Source organism: Manis pentadactyla, chromosome 2 (genome assembly GCF_030020395.1).
Source record: "Manis pentadactyla isolate mManPen7 chromosome 2, mManPen7.hap1, whole genome shotgun sequence".
Lineage (NCBI taxonomy): Eukaryota > Metazoa > Chordata > Mammalia > Pholidota > Manidae > Manis > Manis pentadactyla.
This window is the reverse complement of record NC_080020.1, coordinates 91376423-91401969: the sequence shown is the minus strand read 5'-3', so window position 1 is coordinate 91401969 and position 25547 is coordinate 91376423. Positions and strand designations below refer to the sequence as shown.

At 35.2% G+C, this 25547-nt stretch overlaps 1 protein-coding gene across 2 annotated transcripts in view; it reads right to left on the bottom strand.

Moving 5' to 3' along the window:
* ADAMTS6 (ADAM metallopeptidase with thrombospondin type 1 motif 6) overlaps positions 1–25547 on the bottom strand; it is a 310955-nt gene that overhangs the window by 79010 nt on the left and 206398 nt on the right. For both annotated transcript variants that reach the window (XM_036887870.2, XM_036887871.2), the window contains exons 13-14: positions 17836–17981; positions 15690–15753 (exon numbers count right to left, since the gene is read on the bottom strand). In XM_036887870.2, the coding sequence (XP_036743765.1) occupies positions 15690–15753; positions 17836–17981 (210 nt within the window). The remainder of the gene's footprint in view (positions 1–15689; positions 15754–17835; positions 17982–25547) is intronic.

The window sequence follows — 25547 nt, the reverse complement described above, 5'->3', positions numbered from 1 at the left end:
AACTTACATTGCAACAAGCAGTCCATGAGAGCTGCCTTTTCTCCATATACTTGTCAACACTTGTTATTTCTTGTCTTTTGAATAGTAGCTATTCTGACTGGTGTGAGAGGTTTATTTCATTGTGGTTTTGATTTGCATTTCTCTGATGACTAGTAATGTTGAGCATCTTTTCATGTATCTGTTGGCCATCTGCATATTTTCTTTGGGAAAATATTCAGGTCCTCTGCCCATTTTTAAATTAGATTGTTTTTGTTTTCTTTTTTCTTATTTGATGTTTTGTTGTTTGAGTTCTTTATGTATTTTATATTAAGCCCTTATCAGATGCATCATTTGCAAATATATTTGCTCACTCGTTAGGTTGTCTTTTTGTTTTGTTGATGGCTACCTTCACTGTGCAAAAGCTTTTTGGTTTGACATAGTCTCAATCATTTATTTTTTGCTTTTGTTGTCCTTGTCTGATGAGAGATCTTTAAAAAGACCAGTGTCCAAGAGTTCACTGTCTATAATTTCTTAAAGAGTTTTATGGTTTCAGGTCTTACATTTAGGTCTTTAATACATTTTGAGTTAATTTTTGTATATGGTTTAAGGAAGTGGTCCAGTTTCATTCATTTTATTTAGCTGTCCAGTTTTCCAGCACCATATTGAATACTCTTTTCCCCATTGTATGCTCTTGCCTCCTTTGTTGTATTTTAATTGACCGTGTAAACATGGGTCTATTTCTGGCCTCCGTATTCTGTTCTATTTTTGTGCTGGTACCATACTGTTTTGATTATAATAGCTTGTAGTATAGTTTAAAACCTGTGCATGTAGTACCTCTAGCTTTTTTCTTTCTCAAGGCTACTTTGTCTATTCATGGTTTTTTGCAGTTCCATACAAGTTTTAGGATTTTTTGGTCAAGTTCTATGAAAAATGCTATTGTATTTTGAAAGGGATTGCATTGAATCTGTAGATTGCTTTGTGTAGTATTGTCAATTTGACATTAATTCTTCCAACCTATGAGCATGACATATCCTTCTGTTTATTTGTGCCATCTCTCTTTCATCAGTGTCTTAATAGTTTTTAGAATATAGATCTTTCACCTCCCTTGTTAAATTTATTCTAGGTATTTTATTCTTTTTGATGCAACTTGAAATGCGATTTTTTTCTTAATTTTTTTCTTTCTGCTAGTTTGTTATTAGTGTAAATATATGCAACAGATTTCTTTATATTGATTTTGTATCCTGTGACTTTATTGAAGTCATTTATTAGTTCTAATAGTTTTTTGGTGGAGTCTTTAGGGTTTTCTATGTATAGCAACATGTCATCTGTAAATAGTGACAATTTTATTTCTTCCTTACCCACTTGGATGACTTTTATTTCTTTGTCTTGTTTGATTGCTGTGGCAAGTGCTTCCAGTACTATGTTGAATAAAAGTAGCAAAAGTGGGCATCCTTGTTCCTGATCTTGGAGGAAAGCTCTCAGTTTTTCACCTTTGAATATGATCTTAGCTGTGGGGTTGTCATATGTGGCTTTTATTATGCTGAGGCACATTCCTTCTGTTCTCACTTTGTTGAGAGATTTTATCATGAATGAATGTTGAATTCTGTCAAATTTTTTCCTGCATCTCTTTAGATGACCCTATTATTTGTATCCTTCATTTTGTTAATAAGCTGTAGCATGTTAATTGATTTCTGGATATTGAACCATTGTTGCATCTCAGCCTGGAATAAATGCTACTTGATCATGGAGAATGATTATTTTAATGTATTGTTGAATTTGGTTTCTTAATATTCTGTTGAGGATTTTTACATCTTTTATCAGTGATACTTTTCTGTGATTTTCTTTTTTTGTAATGTCTTTGTTTAGGTACTAGGGTGATGCTGGTCTCATAGAATGAATTTGGAAACTTTCCCTCCTCTTCTGTTTTTTGGAATAGTCTGAGTAGGAAAGGTATCAACTCTTCTTTAAATGTTTCATAGAATTCACCTATGAATCCAACTAGTCCTTGAATTTCGTTTCTTGGGAGTTTTTAAATTACTGATTCAATTTCATTACTTATAATTAGTCTGTTCACATTTTCTATTTCTTCCTGATTCAGTCTTTGAAGATTGAATATGTCTAGGAATTTGTCCATTTCTTCTAAGTTGTCCAATTTTTTGTATACAATTTTTCATAGTAGTCTCATAATCCTTTGTATTTCTGCTTTCTCTGCACTCCAAAGATTTTGGAATGTTGTAGTTTCATTTTTCATTTATCTCCAGGTATTTTCATTGATCCACTGGTGTTTAATACCAAGCTGTTTTGCCTTCACATGTCTGTGTTTTTTCTGGTTTTTCTCTTGTAATTTCTAATGTGTCACTCAAAGTTACTACTTCCTTAATGATTTTCTATCTGGATGATCTATCCATTGATGTAAGTGGATGATAACATCACTTACTATTATTGTATTACTGTCAATTTCTCCCTTTATGTCTGTTAATATTTGCTTTATATATTTAGGTGCTCCTTGGGTGTGTAGATATTTACAATTTTTCTATTTTATTCCTGGATTGTACCCCCAATCATATAATGTCCTTCTTTTTCTCTTGTTACAATCTTTGTTTTAAAGTTTTCTCTGATATTAAGTATTGCTACCCCAACTTTTGTTTCATTTCCATTTGCATGGAATATCCTTTTCCATTCCCTCAACTTCTGTCTGTGTGTACCTTTAGGTCTAAAGTGAATTTCTTGTAGGAAACATATAGATGGTCTTGTTCTTTTTAGCCCATTCAATCACCATATGTCTTTTGGGACTTTGGTGATTCCTAGAATTTCTTTGTGCCTTCTTTCTCTCATTCACAAAATACATACAACATGCCATTACCTTTAAGATAATACATCCTGAAATGTCTTACAAATGAGGAAAATTCTGCAAATACTATATAATATCTTATGGGCAATAAAGAGTGAGAAGCAGGCCAAAAATGAAAACTTTTTCTCCTTTCCATTTTCTCTCTTCCTAAAGAAGATGGGCAGGCTGGAAGACATAAGGATTCCTACAGCCTCAGGGTAAATTGTAAAATGAGAAAAATTGCCATTTTGCTCTTCTATGGCCCTTATCTCTTTCCCATCTTCTGCTGCTTCTACCTTTCTTGCTTTCATGCCAAAAAGCACTTTTGCTTCTTCATTAATATATTAGACCAACCTTCTGCAATCTCCAAACTTAATTGTCTTTTTCCTCTTCAATACAGCAACATACTCTTAGTTGCTTACACCCTGTTACTTGAAGGAACATAAGTGGAGTTCAGTTTCCAACCCCTGTTCTGCTTGACAAGTTATGCACTTGACATAGGACAGTAAAGAAAGGATGTATTTCTGTTTGTTCACCAAGAAGATATCTTTCTCTAAGTTACACAGAGATGCCACAATTCCTTGTTTCCACACCCTCTCTTACAAGATGCAAGCAAAATTCCTGATTTCCTAGTTATCAGGTAGAGATTATCTCATTAAATTTAGTGTTTAATGCATATAGTAAACCATCTCAAACCCAGTTCTGATTCAACTTTCTTGCCTGTTCTCCCTAAAACAATTTCTGACATTTTTTTTGTAGTTTCATTTACTTTTAAAGAAAAGGAAAAGAAAAGCCTGATAAACCTACATTATCAGACAAACCTGAATCTAATTGTCAATTTGATACCATAATCTTCTATGCAAGTTTTCAAAATTAAAGCTATTTCTATACCTTATATAGCTTGAATTTAATTAAAATGTATCTGTCTGTAGTACAGCCCTTTCTCCTAAACCTATGAAAATGTTAAGGAAAAAAAATGTTTTACTCTGTCATTGTTTTTAAACATCCCTCTTCAGAACAAATTAAATAAGTGAGCTCTATTCTGGTCTTAAAAACTATTCCTCACTTCTCAAAACATGATGCACATACTAATTCATTAATCTGAAGAAGATTAATGACATTGCTCCTGTTATTTTTATCATATACGCTATAATAAATGTCATATATAATATTAATAAGAATAAATTTGTTGAAACATGTTTGTTTTCTAATTGTAAATTGGGACATGATTTTAACATGTTAATAATGGATCAACTCTACTTTGTCATCACTTACCCCAAACCTGTCCCTGGGGGCAAGGTCTGTAGTTTCAGAATGTTCTCAGCTATCTGGTTCTGCTGCAGGCTAAGATTAGACTGGAAGTAAGACAGACCACAGATGACTTGGAAAACCTTTTTAAGCCCATAACTTTTTTTTTGTATTGAGTCTGTACATTTATTTAGACTAATTTTCAAGCCATTCTCTTCAAACAGGTTATGGTTGTAAACTGCCTACATCTTTATAAGTTTTTTAAAAATTTTGGTCTCATTAATATACAATTACATGAGCAATACTGTGGTTACTAGATTCCCCCCATTATCAAGTCTCCACCACATACCCCATTACAGCCACTGTCCATCAGCATAGTAAGATGCTGTAGAGTCACTACTTGTCTTCTCTGTGCTATACTGCCTTTAAGTCCATAACTTTTTATAGTTTTGATGCATAAAATAAAGAAGGAAATTAGATCTTTAAGATGCAAGAATAATATGACTTTCCCACCCAACCAAAGTGGAGCTTAGGTTCTTTCAGCAGAAGTTTTATCCTAGTCACATTATCAAGCAGATACACAAATCACAAATAATATGAAGTAGGAAAAACACAAGGATTCTCTTGGTTTTGGAAAACAGCAAGCAACACCAGGAAATTCATCTTAGAAATGTAGAAAAGTCCTTTTCATAGTAGCTAATATTTCTTCTTTAAGCTGTGATAAAAAGTTTGGCCTATAACCTTGATATTATTACTCTTTATAAAAATCAAGTTTTCAAGTCATGTAGTCATATAGTAACCTATAAATTATGCTACTTAAAATAGTTATACTGTGTACACCAATTTTTACTCACTTAAGAACATTTTGCATGATAGTTTGAAGTTATTGGTATGAAAAATTGCTCAGGTAATTGGAAATACCTGATGAATAGTCCATATTCTTTTATGCCAGTAAAAAAAGAAACTGTATACACATAATAATCCAAAGTATATTTTTGAGGCAATCCTGAACAAACACTTTTCAGAAGATTGAGCACAGATCTGGGGCTTTACTTTTCATAATGCACTATCAGATAATCATATTAGTTCCTACCTTTACAGATTTATAAAAACTGTCAGGACCTTATTAACCATTTATCTCTATATCCAAAGAGGGGGACTGTGTTCTCAATGAACCCTTGGTATTATAACTTCCACAAAATTCTGCCTTTCAAATCCAAGTTTCAAAAGGCCATATCCATTAGATTAGCTTATGATCTCAAGTATTATATTGTAGTTTCTAGTTTAATGGTGAGACAAAACTTCATCCAATTCTCCTATATGTCTTTAATAACTTCTCCTGGTTTCTCATCAGCTTCAAGATGGAAAGCATATTAATTTGTTCCTGCTACAGCTATTGCCTTTATGTACTATTTTGTCATGAAGACCATCACATGATTGTCAAAGAACGAGTGCTTGTCTAGCTGCTTTTGAAGGCTTTTGAGGGTCACCAATGGTGATATGAGAACAAACTGCCCATCCAGTACGTTCTGAAGCAGATGATCAGCCTCAGAGTCTAGTGTGTGAATACTTTTGGCCTCTAGGCTGATTATATTGCTCTTGAGAGTGGTCAGGTCAGTTTTTCAGCTCATAACCCTTTTTGACCTATTTAAAATCCTCCAAAGATTGAGATGTTTCCTTTTCTACCTCTGCAGATCTCTTTCTTTGAAGAGGTGGAGGCACACAGGAATCAATAGGAACGCTGTCCTTTTCCCCACTGGACAGATCTTGTCTTCCTACCATTCCTGTGCCCTTCCAATGTCTGTGGCAGCAATTAAATCAGCTTTAGGGTGAAAGTGTGGCCATCTTTTTGTGCTTGACACTTTCTAAGATTGGTTGCCTACCTCAGTTCAAGGTTCTAATTTCTCCTCCAACCTAAGCAAAAACAGTACGGTCAGCTTTTTATGTTTTAATCTTATTCACCAGTGTAAGGATCCACATAAGAGAAGTAACACTTCAAAATAGTGAAGTGTTCCTTTGTGGATATATCTCCTTTTGTCATGGCTACCAGACATTATGGATCTTAAAATTGAGAGTGTTTGCCTCTTTGCTCAGGTCATTAGGAAATTCAAAGCAAAATCTGTAGTCCACTTTAATGAAGAATAACCTTGTGGTACATACTTAACGTAATCCCAGTTTAATAGTATTTTTTTCTTCCCTCTGATTTTCTAATTTATTCTGTTTTTCAGTAGGGATTTCAATGAAGCAACTAAACACTAATCAGAAAATTATAAATAATAATGATAATTATTGTGTGTAAAAACATGAGAACTATACAGTAATCCCGGCTGGTCAATCAAGAAATGAAAGGGTCAACATTGCTATACTACATGGAAAACTGACAGACTATGTGGAATAGGTTACAAGATCTTAAAAGGAGTCAGGTAGTCTATCAAATACATGTGAATCAGCCTAGTATCTCCTAGCTTTTGTATTATAATGTACATTATGGGCATAAATTAGAAAGCATGGAGCAAGCTTCAAAGATTTATAACACTAAATAAAGAATCCTGGCGCTCCTGCTATTTGACCATCTGACATATCTTATTCTAGGCACGGACTTGAAATTTCTTCCAGGACCATTTGAATTCATCCTTTGTATTACCCCTATAAAAATCTCAAGAAAACCTCTTAGGTCACAAAGGATCAAGACAAAAATGCTCATGAATTGTTTTTGAGTTCTTGACTGTCAAACAGATTCTAACTAAACGGAAAGTTTTCTCTCAGACCTCATTTAGAAAGTCACTAAATGTGATGTGCATTGGATTAAATTATGTAAAACATGCACTAGGGCAGGAGGCTGATGTGATAAAAGACAAGTACACTTTTTTCAATCTCTTAAATTATGGTAGCCCACATGTAACAGACATCCAGGCCTTATAGAAAAAAGAGAACATTTAAACCATTATGTATTTAGAAAAAAGTACCAAGGTTAATATAAAGGACACAAATACAACAGCACTATAATGCTCTTACAGTAACTATGCTAACAGGAAAATACTGAAGCCTTGCTTGCATTACTTAATGTAAACTCCAAGCAATTCACCCTTCATGATTTATCATTAAATTCTCTGTCCTATAATATAGTCTACGTAATAGAAACTTTTAGAATGGATTATTAAAGCATAAGAGCTTCTGCTCTAATATGATACATACATTCCTGAAAAATCCCTTTCTATAAAATCGCACACCAAAAATAACAGGGATATGGGAAAAACAGCCTTAGAGGAAACAACTCAAAGACAGAACAATAACAAAAACAGTAACAATTCTAATTTTTAAAAACTTCTCATAAAAACAATTTAAAAATACATGGCAAGTTCCTAACAAATAAATACTGGAGTAAACATGGGACTTAATCTTCCAAAAAAGAAAAAAAGGTCAAGCAAGTTCATAAGGAACGGTTGAAGCTGCTGAGTTATAGAGACAAGAGGCCAATGTACAAAGAATAGGCAAAAACACACACTAAGTAGAGTTCTATGGCAGAGCATGTGACCAAACTGATTGAAAAGAAGAATGTGAGATGAATGCTCACCATGTAACAGTACAGTCTTCTGCTGTTCATCTGTATCAATGTATTTAACCTCAGCTGCTGTATTACTTAGTGGCACAAAATAACTCATCATTTATGAGCTAATTTGTACTGCAGAAACAAGGTTGTAACAGAAGAGATTATACCAAAACTTTAAATTAGTACAGTTTTTCTGGATTAATGTTGAAAGAATGGAAATTTAAACTATCTTACCAAGCCAACTCACTATTAAAGAGAAAGGAAGAACTCAGTGCAGGAAGAAAATTTGGTTAAAATAATAGGTCTAGTACATAATAAGTGCTCAATAAATGTCAGCAGCTGCTATTACTACTACTACTACTGTTGCTGCTATCTGTACAAATACAGATGGAAACTGAAAGAGCTCCATGGCGCATATGTGTGATGTACCCAGTATGTATTACTCCCTACTGCCCCACTAACAGAAGTCTGGTATCTGCCCAGAAATCTACTTTTCGGGGAAAGTGACCCTAACCTAATTTTAGGGGCAAATCTGGATTAGTCTAAACCAATTATGGTAAGCCTGTCCCTTTTGCCCATGACTCTGTTAAGGGTGGGCAAGTGGCCTTTTCTGGCCAATGAAACATGAAGGAAATCTGCAGGAGGAACACTGAGAAAAACTTGCCTTAAATTTAAGAAAGACAGTTGAGCAGTTTATCTCTTCTTTTCCTCCGAGCATTGTCAGGGCAAATGTACTTGAGATGCTCTCATGTTCCACTTACATTTTTGATTCCTCTTTCTCACAGAATTTGAACTACAGTCTTTCCCTATCTTGTCAGCTCTTTGCTGATTTTTAAGATTTTTTAAAAATCTTATTCAGTAATTTTTAAAAAGATTTTTGTCCAAATAACCCATTCTGTCATTACCAAAAGTGGAAGTCTCTTACATTTGTTCCCCAAATGATCTAAGACTGGTCTGTTTTGAGAATATGATATATAATATTTATAATCTTCTTTATAACAATTATTTTTCTGCTGCATAGCCAGACTGTCTAGCTTTGTACTGCCCAATACAGTTGCCACTAGCCATGTTTTGCTATTCGAATCTAAATTAATTAAACCTAAAAATTCTTTTCTTCAGTTACACTAGCCACATTTCAAGTGCTCAATAGCTAATTTGGCTGGTGGCTACCAGGCCAGAGAGTTTACATATAGAATATTTCCATCATCGAAAAAAGTTCTCTTAGACAGTGCTGGGCTAGATTATGTATTTTGAAAACTTGTATTTTCATACATTAGATTACATTTTAAAAGGCCTAAGTTACACAACTTATGCTCAGACAGCTTTATTAACCTGGATAGCATGAAAACAAATTTCAGTGGGTAACCGAATTGCCTCAAATTCTGAACTAGTAGTCATTTAATGAAAAAAATCCCATAATTAATTATTTGTACATACATGATATAGTTATGCTAACTGTATCTCCTTATGATTTGCTGAAAGCTGAAACAGAAGACAAAACTAGTAATAGAAATGTCAGCGTGCCAATAGCAAGTTCTATAATTTGAGCATCTAAAATATAGTTCATGGGTAAAATGCAATATGCATAAGATGTCTGGTACCTTTTTTCTTATTCTGTTACTTATCATACATTATTCATATCATATGCACTTGTGTTATTAGGGCCAAAATGTGTGCCCACCCTTATAATTATATAATCATGGAAATAGATGGGAATTGAGAAATGGGTTTGGCTTCCTCACTTCTACCTAACAGTCTGATATCCAGTGGGTATTCATTTCTTCTACCCTGTGTAACAACTCTGTTCTTCTGAGATTCATGTTATTCATTCAAATTACTATCTAGCTTCATCTTTGCTTCCTACTAACCTCATGGTGGTCATTTCCCCTTGTTTATTGAAGAGTATGATACATGGTTCACAGTCTCACTCTGCACTCCAAGTTCTGTTGTCATGAGTGACATCCACATGGAAGATTCTCCAAATTTCTCAGCTTTGAAGACCCTTGAACTCCTTACCCTCCAATCCAGGTCAGGCACATTCTTCCTTTGCCACACTCCAGATTTCTTATTCTTGAGAACAGTCTCACTTCTCATATTTTAAACTAAAATACATTCCATTCTCTGATCCCCTCACCTTCTTTCTCCTCACTGTTTTTCCTATACCACATTGATTCCTCAATTTTAATGTACTTTTTTTGAAGTTAGGTCCTTAATTTTCTGCTAGCCTTCTTTAGACTCCACTGTCATTCCTAGCACGCAGCACATGGCTCAGCACTCCAGCTGTACTCATCATATACATAAATTCTTTTTGACTTGTTTATTGTTCTATTTTAATCTCACCTTCTCCAATCTGTGCTCATCTAAAGCATAAATCTGAGGTTAAATCTTTCAATGGTGTCTTAATGCCTTGAGATAAATATCACACTCTTTAACTTCCAACCTCTCATTTAATTTTCCATCTGCTCTCATTGTCACTTTCTTCATTTCTGGCCAGCTCCTATTTGCTCTTCAGAGCTCTAGCTTCCTATGGGAAGAAATCTCTAAATCTCTAATCAGGTTTTGGGCCAATTCTATGTGCTTTTATAGCATCCCATACTTATTCTATCATATCATATCACTATCACTCTATACTGAGATTTTTTTACACTTAGGTGATTTGCCAGGAAATTATAAGATCCTTGAGGGCAGAGATTGTCTTTCTTACTCTAACACAGTCTGATATATAGGAGGCACTGTTATTATTTGTTGAGTGAATGAATAAATAATGCCGGTAACTTGACATGATTATTGTAATTGAAGCTGCATGTAATTACTTCAAGATTCAAATTTAATAGAATTAAAGATGATAAGTAAGCTATAGAGTGTATTAGGAGGTGGTATGGTGGGTGGGAAATAGAGCAGGGTAAGGAGGATTAGAAGTCCCAAGGTTGTAGAGAGCAGAGAGGCTTGCAATTTTAAATATGACATTCAGGCTAGGCCTCACTGAGAAGGTGACAGTTGGGTAAAGGTGAGGCTAGTTGGGTAGATATTCTGGAATAAGAGTTACAAGGCAAAAGGAACAGCGAATATAAAGGCCATAAGGTGGGAGCACACCTAGCACATACAAGGAAGGAGAGGAACATGCCTGGAACAGAGTGAGGAGGAAAGTAGTAAGAGAGGAGCTCAGAAAAGTAACAGAAGACCAGATTGTGTAAACCTTGCAGGCCTTTGTAAGGACTTTGGGTTTAAGTAAAACTGGGAGCCCTTGAAGGGTTCTGAGTAAAGAATATAATCTGACTCTTCTGCCTCCTATATTGAGGAATGTTGAGAGCAAGAATAGTAACTGGATATTGACTTAAAAGCTATTTAGAATAATCCAGTAAAGATAGAATGGCAGCAATGGAGGCAGTGAGACTAGTCAGATCTATAATATATTTTGAAGGCAAAGCCAAGGGGATTTCCTTAGAGATTGGCTATAGGCTGTGAGACAGAGAAAGGAATCAAGAATGACTTGATGGTTTTCAGCTGAGCCAGATGGGACTGACATCTGAGATGGGAAAAACTGCTAGAGGAACAGGCTATGGAAATGTTTTGGAGACAACATTTGGACATGTTAAGTAATAGATGTCTATTAAAATATAATTAATGGTAAGATATGAGTCTGGAATCCATGGAAGAAGTCTGGAATGAAAATATAAGTTTGATATATGAATGATATATGAATAGTATCAAAACCAATGAAACTGGATGAGATCACCAAGGAAATGATTATGGTTAGAGCAGAGGAAAAGATCAAGGATTAAGTCCTAGGTACTCTAACATTAAGAGGTCAGAGAAAAGAATAGGAATCAAAGGAGACTGAGAAAGAATAAGTAGTAATATAAAAGGACAGCCAAAAAGTTGTGTCATGGAAGCCTAGTGAATATCAAGTAAGATGAATGCTCAGAATTGAATACTGGATTTAGCAACATGGATGTCATGTATAACTTGTCAAAGGCATTTCTTTTTATGAATACACAGTTCTTTAGGACTAGGTAGAAACATTTTGGGTTCAATATTTCCACAGATGTGATTGAGATGAGGAAATGTTTGGTTTTCAGATATTCAGTGGCTTGATATTACCTAGTGCTGCACCAATTATTTATTAATAATTGGTCAATTGAATTTTATTCTTTATGTAATCAATATCATCTGCAAAATATTCTTGACATGATGCTACCTTTTTAGTATCATATCAGAGATAGAGCCTTTTGTGCTACTGTGTATATGACTACTATTTGTCTTGGAAAAGAGTCTGTGGCTCTCCCAGTCTAACTCAAAAAAAGATCCCCACTCCAGAATAGTTACTGTTTTTGTTGTGTTTCCCACCTCATATTTAAAAGAGTCATGATTTAAGCCTTCCTCAGTTGCTGGGAAGTTGTTTCACAGCAATACTTTTCAAGCTATCTTTGCCATTTAGCCAAAATATCATGTGGGTCATTGGGTCAAAATCTCTGCTAGTGCATCAGAAATACCGAGTTTTATGCCAGCATGCCATTCCAAAGAGCAGGGGAATAGAAGGAGCTAGCGTTGGTGCACATGGGTGGATCACTTCAATTGAGAGATTAGTTAATGATGTCATTTGGGTTACTTCAAGACACACAGAGGAGAAATGCTTTTCTTTTCTTGACTTTTAGAAGGCCCTGTTCAAATTGCAGGTGGGGAGAGTCTGAAGATATATTTCACCACTATTTTCCCCTTAGGAGTTTCTCTTCAATTAGTTTTTAGTTTAATTTTTTTAAATGCTAAGAAGGTGCAAGTACTATAGTTCCCCATTTGGCCACCCTCTCATTTTGAATATTTCTATGTCTACAATATACATTCCCATACCCCCTGGAATCTGGTGGGTTCTATGCATGTGGTAATGTGGTTGGCACAACATATGTCCTCTACTGATTTGAGCTATATAATTCAATAGAAAATGGAACATGGAACCTTTATTTTTGAAATATTTGTCAGAGTTTTTCATTTGTATAAAAATATTGTATGTAGCAAAGAATTGTGGCTGTTTCATTTTACATTTCTGCGTTATCTTCCTTGGATAATTGTAAATCAAAACAGCTTATATAGGTCTGTAGATGTTGTATTTGGTTTGGATTAGAGCTTATGAATGTTTCTCACAAAATGACAATAGAGAATGGCTCATTTAAAAAGAAATATAGCAAAGAAACTTCTGGTGATTGCCAGTATGTGCCTTTCCATCAGGACTAGGCTTTCCAAACTGGCTTTGAGTAACACAGCACAGAGGGGTGTTTCTTCCTACATCAATTCCCAATAAAACAGTGCTTCATTTTCACATTAAAACAAAGAGGACATATTATGGGGTGGAATGCATAATTCATAAGGATATTAAAGACAAAACATGGAACTCCAAAGAATTTTATACTTGCCACTGCTAGGTATGCTCTGTGGCTTTGCCCTTCTCTTCCCTCCCTACCATCTCCAAGTTGCTCTCCTCCCTTTACACTTGCCACCAAAGGACTTAATTTGTAATCATTTCCACCAAAGACTACATTTGGCGGAAAATCTTGAGAGGTCCTGGCAATTCCACTATGACCCTTTAATTCACTTATAGGTAATATGGTCTTTCAAAAGGTTTCCTTGTACCATTTGTTCATTCATTTTTATACCACGGAATCTCCTGGCCTGTATATAAATTAGACTGACAGTTAGTTACTAGATCAACCAGCACTGACAGGGCTTTGCTCCCACAGACACCCTGCAGGCCTCAGGCTGACTTCCCACTTGGCTCTGGGTGGCAGCCTATACTGTTTCCCTCATAAGCTCTTAGCAACATAACTAACTGCTCTGCAAACTTAACTGGATATTGATGTCCTTGTCATCTGCAAACCTGTGAAAGCACGTAAAGGTAGTTAATGTACCCTTTGCTTGTACTTGTTTTCCTTTGTATCAGTAAATCCTAAATCCTCCTTGAAGTCACCAAAAACTACTGGCAAGTCATCCTGAATTATCTCCAGAGACAGGTAGAACAGGTATTTGTTTGAAATATAAAAAATAAAAAGCTGGCTAGTTGTTGATGGGACCAGGAATCCCTCCCTCTCTTCCTTCTTCTCTAGGGTATTTACAGCCATATCAAAGACTCACGAGAATGTCAATGAGTTTTGGTCCTCGCTTTCCCAGAAAGCATAGAGGACAGATGATCAATGCTATTCAGACAACACTGCATTTTTGACTTGCTATTTAAAATCCACACTTTTTAAAATGTAGACCTTGAATGACCATGGAACCAGTGTTTGTAAGGCATGGCCTCCCTTTAAGCCAGACCTGTTCCTGAGTAGCATTTTGTGATCCACTCTAGAAAACTGATAATAATTTTAAAGGAACTTTCCTGGGCAATGTGTTCAATATCTCAGATTTATATTACATTGGCCATTATTTCTCATGAGCTTTTGGGAAGAAAACAAGTGAAATATTGGAAGAGGACTTGCCGTGGGTTGAATTTGAAATTAAAAGCTTTTAGATACTTAGTCTGCTGTTGAACACATTCTTAACAAAATATAGTTCCCATCTTATGGAACCATTATCATAAATGGGAAAACACATTCAAGGGAACTGTTTAATAAATGTCTTAGTTATATTTAAATGAGCTGAATAGTTTTCCTTGAAAAATCTAATTTCTTGGGGAAAATCCTGATATTATTTGATTTCATTAGATTTTTACTTGTTCTGTAAAGCCAGTAGGAATTTATGACATAAACACTGTGTGACTTAAGAATAGGATTATAAGGTGGTTTGTGGGGTTCATTGTTTTTCCCAGCATCTTGAGCTCCTTCCCTCAAGGAATTGATCATCTACTCCTTCCATCACTGCTTCTGCCATGTAATCAATGTAAATTTCTATTTACCTACTATTTCTCTTCTACTGCCTGGAGCCCTCCACATCTTCAGCAATATCATTTTTTACCCTCTAAGATCAATCAACAGCAAGTATTTGTTATAGTGTTATTATAACAGGCTTTGCAGGAATTAAGCTATAATTTCTATAAACTATAAGGGCATTTTCATTAGAATGATGGCAGCAGAAAACAGACATGAGCAATTTTAGGAAGAAATAAGAGGAATTGGACACAGAAAGTACAGGTAACTCTTTTGAGGAATTTTGTTTCAAAGTTAGAAGGATAACTGGCAGGCTTTTTGTTTTTGTTTTTTTTAAGATAGGAGAACTAACATCACATTTGTATGCTTATGGAAAAATCCAGATGAGAAGGTATTGGAAAAATCATCTACATATTTATGAGGTAACCAAGAATTAAGACAGGCATAGGGTTGGAGAACATGAGAGTAAGGGACAGTGTATAATAGACTCATGACATAGAATTAAAAGCTGTAGTTTTTAGATAGGAGGGAGGAAGAATTATCAGGAAGGAGTAATGAGATATAAAGAAGATATGAATCCATTTCTAGTCATTCAAGAGCTGAGGGAGAAAACATAAGTCCTCACCTTTAGAGGGCAACAGAGGGAGCAGCATCTTCAGAGGAGAGCCACTCTGCATTAGAACCAAAAGGTGGAAGAGAAGGAACATTCAGAGATGCCAGGATGTGAGGGATTTTGCTGATGATGGATCATGAATTCCAGAGGGCACTGAAGAGTTTCAGTAGTAGGGAAGGGATAGCAAACAGCAGAGGGGGTACGCACAGCTTGATGAGACTGCATGGCAAGAGATGAGGAATGATGTGGGAGTCTGGGGCTTCTTGCACTGGCAACCACAAAATGGGATAAGGGACTTAATGAGATTAATGCTGGTGTACTTGAGAAAGATGGTAGTGGCGAAGTTGAGAGTGCTGGGGGACCAGTGAGTGTGGGTGGCTCTCTCTGGATACTTACTGGGGTAGAGTTTATTTGCTCCTAGTACTGGAGCTTCCCCTCAACGCTTGTTGATGGAATTGATGGACCCAAGGCCAGTTCCATTCATTAACAATTTAAAATATCCATGTGACCCTCACACACATGAATTTATGATTAAAATAGCTTACAGGTCAAAAAATTTCCCTGCGCTGGGGCAAATGTAAGCTAATTTTTCATAGCAGAGTTTGGTTTACTTACATCTGTGTTACAGGAGCGATACCGTTTCCTTTTCCCAAGGCAATATTTTCCACCTCCTGAAGGTCTGAAAACATATTTTGTTTAACATGTGAATATATCTGTCTACATAAAGAGTATATATATTGCTTGATGAAAACATTAACATTTACTTTAAGAAAATACACAGTTTGACATTTTATTAGTTATTAAAATCATAATCATGCTGGTGAGTGTTAGCAATAATGATTATGGTAAAAAATTAAGGCAATTTACTAAGGATAACTTTACAGTACTAAATTGTCATGATTTATATTCTTAAGAAAATGTGATTAAATCTATTTTCTATAAATTGTGGTAAGTGAGTGTTTAGTTAAAATAATTAGTTTAAAAATCACTTCTTTATAGTGAAAAGCCATTTAAATCACATTCAACAAAATCCACGAGCTGATGTTATATGTTTGCCAAGTAGGAAATGGAAAGTTTGTTTTTCCAGACTGAAAACAAGGAGATGATACTAAAAACTCTCTGGAAATAGCTTCACTTCAAAGTAAATAATGCAGAAATGAATTTCTATCTCACTTCAAATATTACATGAAGTTTAAAAAAATTAAGTTAAGAATCAGATGGTTTTACATGATATAAATATATTACATTCAAATTAATGAAAAAGTATATGTTAAATATTTGGCTTACATGTATTAATTTTTAAAGTATTTGTCATTAGGGAAATCCTTATGCTGTTATTTGGGTATGCTACATTGAATGGAAAAAACTAACTTCTTTTTTTAAAAGAGGTCAGGATCATTCTCTTAAGTATCTGGGTATATTATTTATTATCATAGGGTCCTATACTTTTGGTTTTTAATTTACAATAGCTTACAGTTGAACTTAGGTTAGTTATTTTATATTTGTTTAGAAAAAATGAAGTCTAAATTATAATTTTGGCTCACTGATATCAATGGTATAATGAAAGCTGCATTTTGAATATATTTTTAATATCAGTGAATGCTGAATGTGCACAAGGAAAAGAAATGGCCCAGCTTGAACCAGCCTGGGAGAAATGGGTTGATCAGACAAAAACAAGGTAGCAGGGTTGGTGGTAGTGTGACTGGTTTGAGTGGGTGATGGGAGCTCTGTTTAGCAGGAGGTTAATAATCCATAGAAAGCAGAATGGAAACACAGAACAAATACAAAGGTAAATAAATTCATGTTTAAAAAAAAGTAAAAGGGAACAAAAGAGACACTTAGAGAGGAAACAGAGAGGGATTCTGAGTTACAATGAGAAAAATAATAAAAATAAAAATTGACCATGTTTTACCCCATAAGGGGAAGAAAGGCAGAAGTGAAATCATAACATCATTCTGTACCGAATGTTAGTTGGGAAAGAAGGCCTGCAACCTGAGCTCCTGACTTGCAGCAGCTAAGGAGCAGTTTAGTCTCTGGGAGGACAGGGAAGTCCACCTAGAGGACCAGTCTGCCTGTAACAGGCATTGGTGGGAAGAAGAGGCAAAATGGCTAGCAAAGAATACTGAAGGAGCTGGCCTTGCACCAGGCGGACACTGGCTGGAGAAAAAGGGTGGTGGGAGAAGAACAGTGGGACCTGCATAAAACAGTCATGTGGAGGAAAGTGGTGGCAAGTCCAGAAAGTGATTAATGGGGGCATGTGAATGGAAACTATTTGAACACATAGGCAGTATTCTTTTCATTGTGATTTGTGATGCGAATCAAGGCATTTCAACCCTTGGAGTGCTCTCGTTGGTCCTTTTAATACTAATGTAGCAATAATAATTTTATGTGACATGTGAAAAGAATTTAGGTTTCTTGGGAATAATGGTAATGTAGCTAAGACCAGACCTGGATTCATCCATAATTCAGTAGTTTTTACAGAAGGAAATCTATCTGATTATTACTAGATTAAAAGTCTGGCTCTACCTGGGACAGATACACAATGCTTTTCTTTTTTCTTTTTAGTTACACAGTAAAGGGAAAGGAAGAAAAAGAAAATCTGTCTAACAAGGCTTCTCTGCTTCCCTGTGCTATTGCTTGTTCTGAAGACAAACACTCGGCTCACTAGTGAAACGGTTTTACAGATAACATGTGAAACCACAGCTTTGAATCATTTCCAACTGTGTCTTTTTGTTGGCTCCGGCTTACTTTAGCTACTTACGCTGGACTGTCACAGTGTCTTAGGGATGAGGAGACGCCTCCCCCGCAGGTCCTGCTGCACTCTCCCCATAGTGACCAGGGACCCCAGCCCCCATCTATGCTCTGGGGCCAAGTGCCAAAAGGAACACAATCTCCCTGATAACACCACTGCAAGATTTCACAGAAAACACAGAATTAGCTTTTAGGCAGATAGACCTATCAGGATAGAAATACATACAGGTCAGGCAATGACCAATTATAGGCATTAGCATTCTCCCAACAGATAACAGAATGAGAGTTCTTTAACTGTATTTAGGCATTGGTAAAAGTGCATGTGATTTGCAAATTATCTTTAACTATTCAATGATTTATAAATCACTAACATGTACCAGGAGTCCAAAAAACTTGACTTCTTTTTTTCCTTACCTCCTCCAGACTTAAAGTGTTTCTCATTATAGAGACCTCAAAAGTCTTTCTTAGATATTTTAGCATGAAAAAATGTTTTTTTTCTTTATATTCACTATTATTAGGCTCAAGGAATGATAACACAATATGGAAAGCTCCCCAGTAAGGAATTTTTATGATGGTAATTGCTTTTTCTTAAAAAAAAAAAAAGAAAAAGAAAGGCCGGTTGAGGCTACAATAATAAAAGAATGTGTTGTGGCATTTCATCTACACGAGTACTGCAGACATAATAAAAGTAATGCCAAGACACTAGAGACAGGGTACAAAAAAATCCTTATATACACTGACTAGACATGTGTATAGCCCCTACATGAACATGTGTACTGGAATTCTTCTCAGCTTTACTTTCTGCAATAAACCACACATACTGCACATAAGTAGAAAGCCAGGAATAATTTATCGAGACGCAGACATCGTATAATCAGCTCATAACTCTAACATGATAAATCTTATTTGCAGTATATGGTAAAAAATGAAAGCCTTTCTTTCAAACCAAGCATTTCTAGGCTTTTATTGGTGCATTTCCCTGAACTATCAAACTTTGACAAACCATTCTGATGCTATGAACGTCATTTGTTTATATGAATAGTAATAGGGAACATTATTAGAGTTGGTAACTGTAGGCAATATTAGATTGATAAACAAAAATTCAACCTTATATTGAAGTGTAAAGGGATTTAATGCTATGTGATGCTTAGAGAGTAATCAGTTTATTGTACTAATTCTGTATATCTGGAAATCTTTCACTTTTACCATTTTCAGTGCTACCACCCTAGGCCACACTGGCAAGTGAAATAATTTCTTACCTGGACCTCTGCCTCCACTTTTATCTACCTATAAACAATCTAATCTCCAGGAAGCACTTAGATCATTTAAAAATATATTATCACATCATGTCACTTTTTTGCTTAAAAGACTGTGGTGGCTTCCTACTTGCCTTAATTCTGGTCAAGAGTGGCCTTTGTGACCTAGCTAGCCCCTGCCTCCTTCTCCAGCTCTGTACACTTTTCTTGCACAGACTGCTTCAGACATACGGGCTTTCTTTTTTTGCCTCAGCACAATAAGCTTATTCCGTCTTTAGGGCAATTGCATTTCCCGGACCTTCTGGGAATAGTCTTCTCCCAGTTCTTTGTATTGCTCTCTGCTCATCATCCAGTCCCAGGTCACGTGTCACTTCATCAGCGAGGTCTTCCCTTGATCACCCTTATTCCAAAGTAGTGGCACCTCACACCCCATCCTTCTCTTCCCCTCCTTGACTCCAGGAGGTAACAGAGATGACATCCTCCTGTTTTAGTTCCCTCTTACCTCTTAACACTACTTTAAATTACCCTGGTTATTTTTCAAATTACTTCTTTACTGTTTGTCTCCCATCTTTAGTATGTAGAAGCCTTAAGAGCCACATGTGGCTATTTTTTTCCTTTTAAAGTTACTAACATAGCACAATAATAATTTTTAGGCAATTCATCTAAGTTTTGAAGGGGAAAATTCCACAACATATCTAAGCCCACAAATAACCAAGTTATTCTAAGAAAATATGTCTTGAGAAGCAGGATAGCATGATGGTTCGGAACTGAGACAACTCTAAGTAAGGGACTGTCCAAGCCTGCCCTACATCATCTCTGTGACCTTGAATAAGTTACTTGACCTGTTTGCACCTGAGCCTCCACATAAATAAAAATGTAAATAATAATATAGCTTACATCATGGAAGATTAAATTAAGCCAATGTGAAGAACCTAGTACACAGCGAGTGGAAAGTGCCTGACAGGTGGAAAGAGCTCTCTAAATGTTAGTAATTACTAGGCAAGTTGCTTAGCTTCTCTGGATCCCCATTATATGTAAAATGGGGACAGTAATGGCATCTGTCTTGTAGGAAACATTAAGTGATTAGAACAATGATTGTCTCATACTAGCTGAACTTTCAAGGAAATTATCTAATGTCATTGTTAAAATACAATGTTCACATGTAGAAACTAGGCTCATGCAACTGCAGATCTAAATGAGGAGTGAATGGCACTGCGAACCTTCCAAAATTCAAGAGAAAGCTAAATTCCTGCTGGGCTTGTTGATGATATTGATTGAATTGTTGGAAGGCCACAAAAATCTTCCAGAATGCAGACAGAAATCAATAGCCACCCTTAGGAAGATTGCTTTCCAGGGAGAATGATGCACATTTACCTCTTCCTATAGCTAAGTGACTCTGTGCATCTAAAAAAATTTGTTGACAGAATTTTAAATACCTTTATTTAAATACTTTTATTTTTAAAAATTGATTTAAACAAAAAAAGCTCCTACAAAACCTATTTCTCCTTTGCTCCTTAACCCCCAACCCCTGCCTCTGGCAAACATCAATCTGTTCTCTATCGTCTGGTTTAAAAAACAAAATTATCATCAAATCTATGAGTCTGGTTTAAAAAACAAAATTATATATATATACACACACACACAAACACACACATATACATATATGTATATATATATTTAAGATATAGCATTAAACAACTTTAAATATGCTCTTTCAATTTACGTTACTTACAATTAAAAATTCAGTTCCAGAGACCCACTAGCCACATTTCTAGGGCTCCATAGCCATATCTGGCTAGTGGCTACTGTGTTGGACAGAGTAGATTCAGAACATTTCTATTATCACAGAATGTTCTAAGGGAAATGCTGAATGTCTAGAATAGTGCTTAGCATATAGTAGACATGTATCAGCAATGTATTGAATGAATGAATATATTAATTAAATTATAATATTCTTAGTCCTGTTTTGCTTACTATATGTCAGGATGGAACTAAAGATACTGAAAGGTAAAGAAGTCAAATGGATTTTTGTTTCCCTGGTAATACTCAGTGAATGTTTTAGTAGGTGTTAACAATATAAAGGACTTCTTAAGAGAGGTGCTGAGCCATTATCATTTGATCATAAAAAATTAGGGAAAGGAAGTCAGAATTTGATTATAAGACAGAACATTCTGACCCTAAGTCCAATAGATATTAAAATCAGACATTAAGAAAGATGATGAGTCGTGGGCAATGAAAATTACCATGAAGAAAACAAGTCATCTGTCCAGAATGATGAAGCAGGGTGGGAGCTGCCGAACCGGTAACATAGGATCTGGTCTGGGAGTAGAGCTACTAATAGTGCATGCTGGAGAGAGAATGTTCCCGGGGCCAGTTCATGGCTTACCCAGTTGATTTTGAAGACCAGCCATTTGTATACCATACCAATTATGTTAGACCTTCATCAATATAAAAATCACAACATTGAGCCAAATAATCTCCAGTTTTACATTTTTGTTATTATAGGTAGCTGCATGTAAGAATATTTATGCATGCACCTATTTTCCTATGAGAATAACTGAGCTAAAAGGTACTTTAGAAATCATGTGGTCTAAGCACTTCATTTTATGGATGAGAAAAGCAGAACCTGAAGGTGGTTGACTCACCCAAGGTCACTTACTGGCAGGAAAGGATTGTCTATCTAAAAATATTAAAAAATCAATAGTAGAAAAAAACAACAACTGGAGGTGTAGGATTATATATATTTGAAGATATTAAAGAGTAATGTATTTCACTGGCCTGTTTTTACTACATAAAATACAAAATAACACAAGTTAAAAATCACTTAGCTACAATTGTTTATGCACATATTATTTCAGACCTCCTTGAGTATTCTTATAATTTGCAGATAAAAAATTTTACTTTTTGCATATTTCAGGGGGCAAAGGAATTGTGAAGTCCACAAGAATACTGAAAGATGTAAGTTCCAAAGTATTTAATAATATTGTTATACATGTTCCCTAGATGCTCACAAAATGTAGGACAGGGAAGGAAGTCACCTAAATTCCTGTCCTCCTTTCAAGACTTATTCTTTGAAATGATAAATAACAATATTGAGTGTATAAAATGTTGCTCAACTCTCATCATTAATTAATATCTATACAGCAGTAGTATTTTACGAGGTGTTTGCTAGAACCTTTCATAATTCATGGTATTGATTATGTCTAGCTCATGGAATTATATAAAACATAATGGACAATATATCAGAAAGCCAAATAACAAAGAATAAATGGGTAAAAAAATGAAGAATTCATAATACTAATATAAGTATCAGTCATCTAGCAGTTGACTAGAAATAATAAGGTAGACTAGCATCTACCTTAACAACTAACTAACAACTTAGTTTACTAGTTAAGAAGTTAACAACTTCAGTCTATGTGTAGTCTGTTACAAACCTTACTTCTTATTCTTGCAATATGTTTGGTCCAGAGCAAGTCCTTTATTTCTTTAGTTTCCCTAACTATAAAATGAGGACTATCTTTAGTTTTTGATCCCAAAACAGTTTGGATTAGGACAGCTTTAGGAATTAGTTTTACGTAGATGTATCTTCAAGGAAGTTGAACATTTTTTTAAAGGACTTGGTTGATTTTGACTTCTCGCAAAATTTTCTTTTGCTTTTTATTTAGTTTCCCCCCCACCTTGTAATTATCAGAATGGATCTATTTGAAATATTAGCTACTTCTCTCCTCTAGTATTAGTATCTTTTTAAAAATTGATGTATAATTGATATACAATCTTATATTGGTTTCAAGTATACAACACAGTGGTTTAACAGTTACCCATATTATTAAATCCTCACTCTCACTAGTGCAGTTTACTATCTGTCAACACAGGAAGATGTTATATAATCACTGACTATATTCTCCATGCTGTACTACCATTACCATGACCAACTTATATTATGATTGAGAACTTTTGTGCCCCTTTATCCCACTCAGCGCGCCCCCAACCCCTCCTGCACAGTAACCACCAGTCACTTCTCAGTGTCCATAAGTCTATCACTATTTTGTTTCTTTTGTTTCGTTTTGCTCTTAGATTCCACAAATAAGTGAAATCATATGGCATTTGTCTTTCTCTGCCTGGCTTATTTCACTAAGCATAATACCCTCTAGGTCCATCCATGTTGTTACAAAAGGTAGGATTTCTCTCTTTTATTGGCTGAACCAAATAATATTCCATTGTATATATATATCATTGTATATATGTTCTTTATCTATTCATCTATTGATGGACACTTTGGTGGCTTCCGTATCTTGGCTAATGTAAATATTGCAGCAATAAACATAGGACTGCATATATCTTTTTGAATTAGGGATTTTCTTTTCTTCAAGTAAATTCTTAGAAGCTGGATTACTAGGTCATATGGTATCTCTATTTTCAGTTTTTTGAGGACCTTCCATATTTTTTCCACAGTGGCTGCACCAATTTACATTCCCACCAACAGTGTAGGAAGTTTCCTTCTCCATACCCTCGCCAACACTTGTTATTTCTTTCTTTTGGATAGTGGCCATTCTAACTGGTATGAAGTGATTTTGATTTGAATTTCCCTTATGATTACCAATATAGAGCATCTTTTCAGTGCCTGTTGGCCATCTGTATTTCTTCTTTGGAGAAATGTCTGTTCAGCTCTGCCCATTTTTTAATCAGGCCAATTGTTTTTGTGGTGTTGAGATGTAAGAGTTCTTTATATATTTTTATGTTAATCCTTTATTGGATAAATTGTTTAAGAATATATTCTCCAATACTGAAGGTTGCCTTTATGTACTGCTGATGGTGTCCCTTGTTGTATGGAAGCTTTTTAGTTTGATGTAGTCCCAGTTGTTCAGTTACTTTGTTTCCTATGATTAAGGAGATGTGTCCAAGAAATAATTGCTCATGCTTACAGTCAAGAGATTTTTGCCTGTGTTTTCTTCTAAGAGTTTTATGGTTTCATGACTCACATTCAAGTCTTTGATCCATCTCGAGTTTACTTTTGTGTATGGAGTTAGACAGTAATCCAGTTTCATTCTCTTGCATTTAGCTTTCCAGTTTTTCCATCACCAGTTATTGAAGAAGCTGTCTTTTCTCTTTTATTGTGTATTAATTGAACATGTATGTGTGTGGGTTTATACCTCAGTTCTCTATTCTGTTCTAATGATCTACGGATCTGTTCTTGTGACAGTACCAAACTGTATTGATTACTGCAGCTTTGTAGTGGAGCTTGAAGTCAGACAACGTAATCTCCCCAGCTTTGTTCTTCCTTTTCAGGACTGCTTTTCTGGTTCCATAAGAATTTTAGGACTCCTCACTCTAGTTCATTGAAAAATGCCACTGGTATTTAGATAGGGATTACATTGAGTCTGCAAATTGCTTGGGCAGGATGACCATTTTGACAATATTAATTCTTGCTATCCATGAGCACAGGGTAGATTTCCATTTCTTTATATCTTTAATTTCTCTCAAGTGTCTTAGAGTTTTCAGAGTACAGGTCTTTCAACTCCTTGGTTAGGTTTATTCCTAGGTATTTTATTCTTTTTGATGCAACTGCAAATGAAATTGTTGTCCTGATTTCTCTTTCTGCTAGTTTATTTTTAGTGAGTAGGAATGGAACAGATTTCTGTGTATTAATTTTGTATCCTGCAACTTTGCTGAATTAAGTTATTAGTTCTAATAGTTTTTGGTGGAGTCTTCAGGGTTTTCTATGTATAATATCATGTCATCTGCAAATAGTGAGAGTTTAACATCTTCCTTACCAATCTAGATGCCTTTCATTTCTTTGTGATGTTGAATAAAAGTGGTGAGAGTGAGCATCCTTGTTCTTGGTCTTAGAGGAAAACCTTTTAGCTTTTCACCATTAAGTCTGATGTTAACTGTGGGCTTGTCTAATATATGGCCTTTATTATATTGAGGTACATACCCTCTATGTCAATTTCATTGAGAGTTTTTATTATGAATGGATGCTGAATTCTGTCAAACTATTTTTTGGCATCTATTGAGATGATCATGTGGTTTTTATCCTTCTTTTTAATGTGTTGTATGATATTGATTGACTTATGAATATTATACCATCCTTTCATCCTTGAAATAAATCCCACTTGATTGTGATAGACAATCCTTTTGATGTATTTTTTAATTCAGTTTGCTAATATTTTGTTGAAGATTTTTGCATTTTGTTCATCAAGGATATTAGTCTATAATATTGGTTTTTTTGTGATGTCTTTGTCTGATTTTGTATTAGAGTGATGTTGGCCTCATAGACTGAATTTGGCAGTATTCCCTAATCTTCTACCTTTTGGCATACTTTTAAAAAGATGGGTATTAGCTCTTTAAATGTTTGGTAGAATTGAGCTGTGAAGACACCTGGTCCTAGATTTTTGTTTGTTGAGAACTGTTTGATTACCAGCTTAATTTTGTTACTGGTAATTGGTTTGTTCAGATATTCTGTTTC